The 9,469-nt window shown below is 43.5% G+C and overlaps 1 protein-coding gene across 1 annotated transcript in view; it reads left to right on the top strand.

Annotated features, from left to right (window-relative positions):
• The window catches only part of SCGN (secretagogin, EF-hand calcium binding protein), a 52,879-nt gene continuing 43,410 nt past the window's right edge, over window positions 1–9,469 (top strand). The window contains exons 1-2 of the mRNA XM_043908810.1: window positions 1–229; window positions 1,101–1,171. Coding sequence (XP_043764745.1) covers window positions 148–229; window positions 1,101–1,171 — 153 coding nt within the window. The 5' untranslated portion in view covers window positions 1–147. The remainder of the gene's footprint in view (window positions 230–1,100; window positions 1,172–9,469) is intronic.

Genomic DNA, 9,469 nt, shown 5'->3' with positions numbered 1-9,469 from the left:
CTCGTGCCCGCCCCGAGACAGATGCTCAAAGCAAACCAGAGAGCAGAAGCAGTAAGCGAGGGTGTCAGACGATACAGCAGAGGAGTCTTGATCAAAGTTCCCTAGGGGTTCCTTTCCAGCCGGTGCCCGCGCTTCGTGGTCAGTACCATGGACAGCGCCCGGGAGCCGACGCAGGGGCGCTTGGACGCCGCTGGCTTCTGGCACGTTTGGCAGCGCTTTGACGTGGAGGGTGAGTAAAGCAAGCCAACTGTTCAGTCTTGTGAAAGGACCTAGAGTTCCCCTTCCCCGTACATCTTCCCTGCAGGAAAAGTTGTCTTCCAGCGCGGTTAATGCAATAAACCTCACGCTGTATACCTAACAGACGTTTGGTAGACTGCGGTTGTACATCTAGATATCTTGAGAAAGTTCAGGGTGGGAGGAGAGACTTGAATCCCACCACTCTTTCCCAATCTGTGTGTGTGGTGATATAGAGATCACTGTATATATTAGAGGCTTGGGGACTGACACCCGGGTATCTGAAGTCAGTTCTGACTTGTTTTTATTCCAATCTGCTCATTTTCACGCAGTGACTATCTGGGTAACCTCTTGTCTCTTAAAGAGAGGGTGAATTTTTAAAAAATCAAATTTCAAAAAGACACTACCCCCCACTCCACAAAAAATGTATTTGAAAAGAACTACTTAACATTTGCTTTGCCCTCATTAATAAAGAAACATGAAAATATCTAAAGCATGTGTTTTAACCTTGAAAACTAACATTCAATACTTACATCTCTTAAACTTTTTGAAAACTGCAAAAACCTTGGGTTAGAGTTTATTCTAAAACTCATGTTTATTTGTGGATTAAAATTCATGAATAGCCCTTTCCCAAATATTTATATGAGCCCCAGCACAAAGCATTTACTCTTGAATGTGTTATTTGCTATTTAAATCCATGTCTTCTAGAGTAGATGTTGCCACTTAAGAGTTGTAAAAAAGAAGATCCATGGGGATTTTATAAATTTGATATCGAAAACAAATTTAGATATTAAATGTTAATTAATAAATGCCACATGTTATTATATGCAAGTGACTATTATTTATGCACATCTGTTTGTATTTAGAAAAAGGTTACATAGAAGAGAAGGAGCTTGATGCTTTCTTTTACCACATGTTGACAAAACTGGGTGTTGATGTAAGTATACTTGTGCCACTAAGAATTAATTTGTTTTTCAGTGAGTTATAAAAAGCATCCAAGTCATATGTTGATTTGTACAATACCTATTAATCCCGTCTGACCTCTTTTCTTCCTTGCATGTAATTTTTCTCCCTCTCCTAGCAACATGGAGGGATTTAGGTAGGTTTTATAAGAGGTTCAACTGCAGCATTAGATGTGCTGGCCACTGACTTTTAGTGTGACATCTGTCATCCACTATTTCAACTGTAAATTAAAACAAATCTGTTTTGAATGTCTCCTTGGTTATGTCTCTGCTAATGGATTTAAATCTAGAGATAAGGTAGCTCACTTTGTTCAAAAAGGTGGAAAAGATGTTGAAAGTGTTAAGGTGCTGAGGGTTTAAGTGCATTGGATATTACTTGGACAGCAAACCACAAATAAACTATTTAGAATAATTTTTTCCATTATTCATTGTTAGAAAAGGTTACAAACTTATGAAATGGCAAACCAGAAAATAATAAACATACTCAGAGCCCAAATATAAATGTGAACCAATCTATCCAGCATCTGTATCCTTCCCTGATGGTAAATCTGGCCTTGAGAGAGGCAGATTAACTTTTGATAAGCCCTCTACCAAAGCAGAGGAGAAACACACAAAGAGACGCGCCAGCGTGAGGTTGGGAGAACCTGGTAAAGACTCCATCAGGGGATGCGTGGTAAGGGAAGCAGCTCTGGAAACAGTAGCATTTAAAATGAATTGTGGTGATAGCTTATCCTCAGATATAATCGTTTACATGGAAGAGTACTGGAGCGCATGACACTTTCATGTAGGAGCCCAGTGAGGGGAACAAGCAGCTTAGAGATGGTGTTTCTGAGTCGGAGGGAGGGCAGTCAGCTCAAGATAAACAAGGCTGCCATCTGCCTCCAACAGCCACACAGAGCTCTTGCTCTCTCTCATTTTCATCTCTTCATCTCAGTTTCTCTCATTTTTCTGTCCATTTCTATTTCTTATTCTGTGTTTCACAGCCATCATCTGCCATCGTCTCTTGACTTTCTCTGTGATCACTCTGTCTCTCATCTCTCTTACCTCTCTCTGGTCTTTATTTCTCGTATGTCTCTCCATTGGTCTCTGTCTCTTTCTCTTTATTTATCCTTCTGTCTTCAGTCTGTTTCTCAAGCTCCCACAGTGCCTTTCTCTCCCTCTCTTTTGTCTTCTCTTTACTGTCATGTCTCTTCGTCCTTCATTTCTTTTATCAATATTTTCTCTCCTTTTCTCTTTCCTTCCCTTATTTCTCTGCCTCTCATTTCTGCTTTGCTCCCGCTTACTGCTGGCTCAGATGGTAAAGAATCTGCCTGCAAAGCAGCACACCCAGTCTCAATTCCTGGGTTGGGAAGATCCCCTGGAGAAGGAAATGGCAACCCACTCCAGCATTCTTGCCTGGAAAATCCCATGGACAGAGGAGCCTGGCAGGCTGCAGTCCATGGTCGCAAGAGTTGGACACAACTGAGCGACTACACATACTACTATAAATGCAAAGGTTCGTGGCATTCCAGAACCTTTGATACCATTCTGAGACCACTTTGTCAAACATGACAGGAGTATTTGAGGAAAACAAAACGATGAAGGCAAAACCATTCAAAGTCTCAGAATAAACTAGATGGTGAAAAAAAATAAAACCCCAGAGACTTGGAGAAAACAAGTCACACTGTGTGTGTGTGTGTGTGTGTGTGTGTGTGTGTGTCCGAGTTTTAAGCTTCTGGCATAGACCTCAGAAGGGGGAATGCTCCTCCCCAGCTAGTCTTATCAAAGCCTTAGAACTAACAATAGAAAGATCTTATCAGACCCACTCCCATAATATACATTTTAACATGACAGGATTAGTCAGAAGGTTCTTGTTAAGGAGAAACATGTCCTTGAGCAAGATACACTGTTATACTGAACAAGACAAAGAAATGTAGAGAAGAACTTTTGTCCTTTCCTTCTCCTTGAGAATTCCAGACCCCTATCTCCATTTCAAGAGCCCCAGACCCCATTTTCCTCCTCAGGGACCCCAGACTTCTTATCAACCTGCCTAGGAATTGACTCTCTCATTCCCCCTGTTTCTTTTAGGAGAAATATGTTGCCACGGGAAAGGGGTGTCATTTTCATTCTGTAACTTCTTCCTGCTGTTGAGGGGTGTGGTCCCTAAAATGTTGAGGCAACATATTCTCCTAATCCTCATATTGAGGGTCTCTGATCCAGGGGCCCCAAGTAATAGTTGCAGGAGGTTGTGGCACTCGCAGGAGCTTGGACAAACATTTGTAACTTAAAAGCTTTCAGATGGTTAGAAACAAACCCCGTTTTACAGTTACAGATGTAAGGCAAAACAGTCATTAAACCAAGTTAAAACCTAAACAAAATGAAAAGTCACATTATGTCCATAGTTAAGGTACAATATGTGATACCAGTCCATCTTAGGATTGTGAGATGTCATCACAGAGTTGAAGAAAGTCCTTTCCTTAAAGCAGAGAAACCCACCATGGGAAGTCTTCAATTGATGAGGAGGGGAGTGCTCTGTAGACCCAGAAATTATGTTGATTGTGGAATGCTTCGTAGGAATGAGCCCAGGACAGGAAGGCGTTGTCTTGAGGGTCAAACGGCAGACTCAGGACTTTTGGAGCCAGCAGAAGCAAGCCCAAGTAGACTCTTAGGCCCATCTCAGTTCCTGGCTCACAGTGGCTTGTTTGACTCAAAGGCTGGGTCAGACGTTAACCTCCCAATAATATCTGTTTAAAAGCTAAAAGCTGAGTCACATAGTTAATTTTAAGGCTTCAGGATCTATGACAATATCTGTGTACAAAAACAGTCTGTCATAGAGATGTCCCTTCTTCTTAGGGGCAGTTCAAGCCCTCATTAAAGCCATGGGAAAAACTTTAAGTCAACTGTCTTGTTTCCTGACTTAGCTTACAGGATGTCTTTTAATGTCATTAGCTTTTTCAGCTTTTTCTGAAGATTGGGGTTTCCAGGAACAGTGTGATAGTCTATTCCTAGAGCTTTTGACACCCCTTGAGTTACAGCAGCTTTAAAGACTGAGCCATTGTCACTCTGAACTTTATTTATTTTTATTTTTGTCACTCTGAACTTTAAAGTTTAAGATTTCACTTACATCATGAGAAGTCAGTACAGTAAGATTTTGCCCATTCATTAACCTTGGGCTTTAGTGAATACTGCCTTTGATGTGAGAACAGGTGAGGGTCATTGAGCTTGATAGTGACAGGAACAGCATTTTGTGCTCAATCCATAGTTTTTCCATCAGACCACAGTCTAGGATTTACATTTTTTTTTTTTTTTTTTTTTTTAGGATTTACATTTTATTCAATTAATGGGAGAGAAAGAGCAGGCTCCATATTCATGAAAACAGAGGTCTGGACCTTGCTCAGCATATCCCTCCCCAGAAGGGGTGAGGGAGACTCCGGTACGAACAGAAACCGGTGAGAAAACAGCACAGAGCCCCAGTTATTGCTTAAGGGATGACTGACATAATAATGTTTGGCTCATCCAGACAGCCCCATTATGGTAGTGGATCAGGAGGAAAGCGGGCCAGGGGCTTCAGTGAGCACAGAAAAAGTTGCCCCCCGTGTCCAAAAGAAATCGACTGATAGGCCCTCCACAGTTATTAATACCTCGGGTTCCTCAGGTGTAATTAGGACAGGAGCTTGTGTGGGGACCCCCTGGGCACCTTCAGTCCTGATTGTCTTGAGAGTCTGACCCCTGGGGCCTACACCTTGGAGGGCAGTCTCTTCTCCAGTATGGTCCTTTGCAGACCTGGAGCTGGGGGTGGATTAGATGCCTGAGGGCAATCCCGCTTGAGATGCCTCTCCTTTCCACAGTAATAACAAGTCTATCCCCTTTTACCTGGATTCCTCTGGGCATTTTTCCTCAGGCTATTTCAGAGCAGATCTAACAGCCACTGTTAGGGCTGCAGTCTTTTGCCTGGTTCTTTTTTGCCTCTTATTTTCCTCATATTCTCTACCATAATATGCCGTCTGGGCCAGGTGTAACAGTTTTTCTAAAGACTGATTTGGTCCAAAAGCCTGTTTTTGTAACTTACAGCAGATACCTACAGCTGACTGAGTGGGAAATCTACCTTTTAAGATTATTCTTCCTTCTGTACTTTCAAGATCAACATCAGTAAACTTGTGGAGAGGCTCCCAGATTCTATCTAAGAATTTACCAGGAGTTTCCTTCTCTCCCTGTTCTATGTCAGCCAACTTAACATAGTCTAAAGTCTTTGCGTGCGCTTGAGTCCTTCAAGAATACATCTGGCTCTGTTATTGGAACCACTTGGATCCCAGTAGGAAGGAGGGCTATTTTGTGTTCCCTCTTTCCCCTTGTCTCATGTTCAAGCCATTCATCTCCACAAGTAGTCTAGTTCAGTCGCTCAGTCATGTACAACTCTTTGCGACCCCCTGAATCGCAGCACATCAGGCCTCCCTGTCCATCACAAACTCCTGGAGTTTACTCAAACTCATGCCCATCGAGTCGCTGATGCCATCCAGCCATCTCATCCTCTGTCGGCTCCTTCTCCTCCTGCCCCCAATCCCTCCCAGCATCAGGGTCTTTTCCAATGAGTCAACTCTTCGAATGAGGTAGCCAAAGTATTGGAGTTTCAGCTTTGGCATCAGTCCTTCCAATGAACACCCAGGACTGATCTCCTTTAGGATGGACTGGTTGGATCTTCTTGCAGTCCAAGGGACTCTCTAGAGTCTTCTCCAACACCACAGTTCAAAAGCATCAATTCTTCGGTGCTCAGCTTTCTTCACAATCCAACTCTCACATCCATACATGACCACTGGAAAAACCATAGCCTTGACTAGGCGGATCTTTGTTGGCAATGTAATATCTCTGCTTTTTAATATGCTGTCTAGGTTGGTCATAACTTTCCTTCCAAGGAGTAAGCATCTTTTAATTTCATGGCTGCAGTCACCATCTGCAGTGATTTTGGAGCCCCCAAAAATAAAGTCTGACACTGTTTCTACTGTTTCCCCATCTATTTCCCATGAAGTGATGGGATCAGATGCCATGATCTTAGTTTTCTGAATGTTGAGCTTTAAGCCAACTTTTTCACTCTCCTCTTTCACTTTCATCAAGAGGCTTTTTAGTTCCTCTTCACTTTCTGCCATAAGGGTGGTGTCATCTGCATATCTGAGGTTATTGATATTTCTCCTGGCAATCTTGATTCCAGCTTGTGCTTCTTCCAGTCCAGCATTTCTCAGGATGTACACTCTGCATATAAGTTAAATAAGCAGGGTGACAATATACATACTCCTTTTCCTGTTTGGAACCAGTCTGTTGTTCCATGTCCAGTTCTAACTGTTGCTTCCTGACCTGCACATAAGGTTCACAAGAGACAGGTCAGGTGGTCTGGAATGCCCATCTCTTTCAGAATTTTCCACAGTTTATTGTGATCCACACAGTCAAAGGCTTTGGCATAGTCAATAAAGCAGAAATGTTTTTCTGGAACTCTCTTGCTTTTTTTTGATGATCCAGCAGATGTTGGCAATTTGATCTTTGGTTCCTCTGCCTTTTCCAAAAGTAGTAGCTTCCCCCGAAACTCAAGTTTTTGAGTCAGGAGTCTGTCCCAAGACATATATTACATCTCACCAAGGAAGGTCATAAAGTAAAGTTAGTCCTGTAAAGTATTCTATGTATTTTTTGGGTCCTCTAAATAGTCTCAACCACAATTGGGACCATTTGAAATTCTACTGAGACTGAGGCAACCCCTCCTAGAAGGGTTTCATGATTCTCAGCATGTTCAGTTGGGAGCCCCAGATAAAGGGGCAAAGTAAGAGAACAGGAGGGAGCTGAAAGTTTCACACCCAAATCTGTACCCATAGAACACAGGTTTGGCATGTTTTGCAGAGAGATAAAGAACAACACATAAGACACTGTCCTTATTTTCTACAGAACTAGTCTAATTGTAGAACAGTATCAACAAGTCAGCATTCCCCGTCTTCCAAAGGATACTGTGGCCATTCAGTATCACAGAAGAAGATTAAACATGACTTTTTAAACTCTGGGGATCAAACTTGTACCAGCATTAAAAAAAAAAAAAAAAAACATTTTAAAGGAGTTGTTTTGGAACTGCCAGCTCCTATCTGTAAGAGAGAAAAAAAGCGGCATTCATAGCCGTGGCTTTTTTCCACTGGAAGCGTCCTTCCTTGCCCTAGGTGGGGATGTAGACAGACTCTCTACCAAAGCTTTCCTTCCCTTGTCAGACTTAGTCTGTCCCTTACCAACGCCGGCATCTTACTCATCCTTTCCGATTCTACCACCAAGATGGGGTGGAGATGCCCCAGGGGTAGACCTGATGGCATCCCAGATTGATGTCCAGTTCCTCACCATTAGGACCTTTGTCTGATTTTCACTCCTCCTCTGATGCCACCCGGGGTGGAGCAGAGTAGCTTTCCCAGAATGTTTCCCAAGCTAGGACTACTAGGGGGAGCATCCATCTTCCAAGTGCCTGTGCACATTTCTGAGTACAGTCCTAACTGCAATAGAAGCATTGAGTTATAAGGAGATGAACAAAAAACCCAAGATGTCTCTTCTGAGTGTTGCCACACCAGTATATGTAATAGCAAAAGAGGTAGTGGAGGGCCAGCCACCGAGGAAAAAGTGATTTTGTCCTCACGCTACCGGGGCCAATCCTTCCAGTTCATTCCCCACAGATTCCACAAAAAGAATATCTAGGGAGTTGAGACACAAGCCATTGGAGAGCTTTCTCTGGCCTGCTAAGAGCTAGCACTACCAAAGGAAGAAGCCCACTGTACTTCTAAGCTGACCAGATCTTGCAGTTCCTGATCTGTGTCTTCAAAAACCTAATGGTCACCAGCAATGCCTCTACCCACATAGATCAGAGGCACAGCCATGACAAAGACTTACTTTTAGGACTCTGGCCCCTGAGGCAGGCAGCCAAGAGAGTGACCCTCTAGCCTGAGAGACATTCCTGGAGCTAGAGCTCCACCTCGCTCCTAAACGTGCTCTTGTAACTTTCTAGCAAGGCTTGCCTAGTCTAGGAAGGCTAAGCGCTTCCATACACGGGGTCTAAGTAAAAGCACATAATAACAGCATGGATCACAAGTCCCTTGAAAGTCTATGACCCAACAGATTAGGTTAGTAGTTCTAATTTCCCATGCAATTATGAAATGACCAAAGAGACCAGGAAAAGCTGACAGAAAAAAGAAAGTTCAGTCCACATGCTTTGCCCATTTTTGGTTGCTCCCCTCGCAGGGACCTTGGGTGTCTCTTGGCACTGGCAGGTCGGTATAAACCCCTGACAAGATTCCCCTTTTGGGGGCTGCCTTCAGCCATTACAAGACACTGCAAAACCACAGAGTGGGGCTCATCCCTTGCTTCATTCAGGGCATGTCATTCATTCGCACAAGCACACCGAAGAGTTAGTCAAGTAAAGCAGAGAACGTGTATACTGAGAAAGCAGAGAGGCTAGAGCTCTGAGTGTTCTTACCTTGTCCTGAAGATCCTGGACGAGCCCCCAAGATGATAGCTTACAGTGAACAATGTCAGATTTGTGATCGCCGAAGAAGATTTAGCTTTGGGACCAGGGACCAGGCTTGATCACTCAAGAGCTTTTGTGTAGCAGAGTTTTATTAAAGTAAGAAAACAGAGAGATAAAGCTTCTGACATAGACATCAGAAGGGGGATGGAGAGTGCCCCCCAAGTCACACCCTTTCAGAAAGCTTCTTGCTTTAGTGATTTAAGGAAGAGGAAAGTTGCTCTCTTTTCTGAATACTGAAAACTGAAACTAAATACTCTCAGTACTGAAATTGAAAGTGTCTTATTTTCAGTCACGAGGTGAGAGGTAGGACTACTCAAACACTAGGATCTGCTCTAGGCTGAGGACACAGCTGTCTTCTGGGGCTTTGCTGACTTTAGAAGTACTGTTCCTATTAGTGAGGGAGAAGACGGATGCCATCTCCCATAGCTCACCCCTGCCTCAGATCTGGCCCGGGGCCTCACCTTCTCACACATGGACAGGCATGGTCCTCAGAGCAAAGGAAACAAATGACTTACCCAAGTCCTGGGCAACTGTGTGCCATGCAGGCGTTCCTGAAGCCAGAGGCAGAGGGGCTGGAGGTTGCAGAGTCCTTAGGCTAGTGGAAATAAAATTCTGATGTGCTTAAGAATTACATTTATTTGTTAATATGCAAAGCCCCGGATCCCACCTCTTAGGTATTTCAGTACACTTGGGGTCTGCTTAGGATTTTGCATTTAAAAGCACCCTAAGTCACTCTGCATCCCCTTTCACCCTCTGTTCC

Source organism: Cervus elaphus, chromosome 7 (assembly GCF_910594005.1).
Source record: "Cervus elaphus chromosome 7, mCerEla1.1, whole genome shotgun sequence".
NCBI lineage: Eukaryota > Metazoa > Chordata > Mammalia > Artiodactyla > Cervidae > Cervus > Cervus elaphus.
Note: the sequence above shows the minus strand (reverse complement) of the source record. Positions and strands in the feature narration are given on the sequence as shown.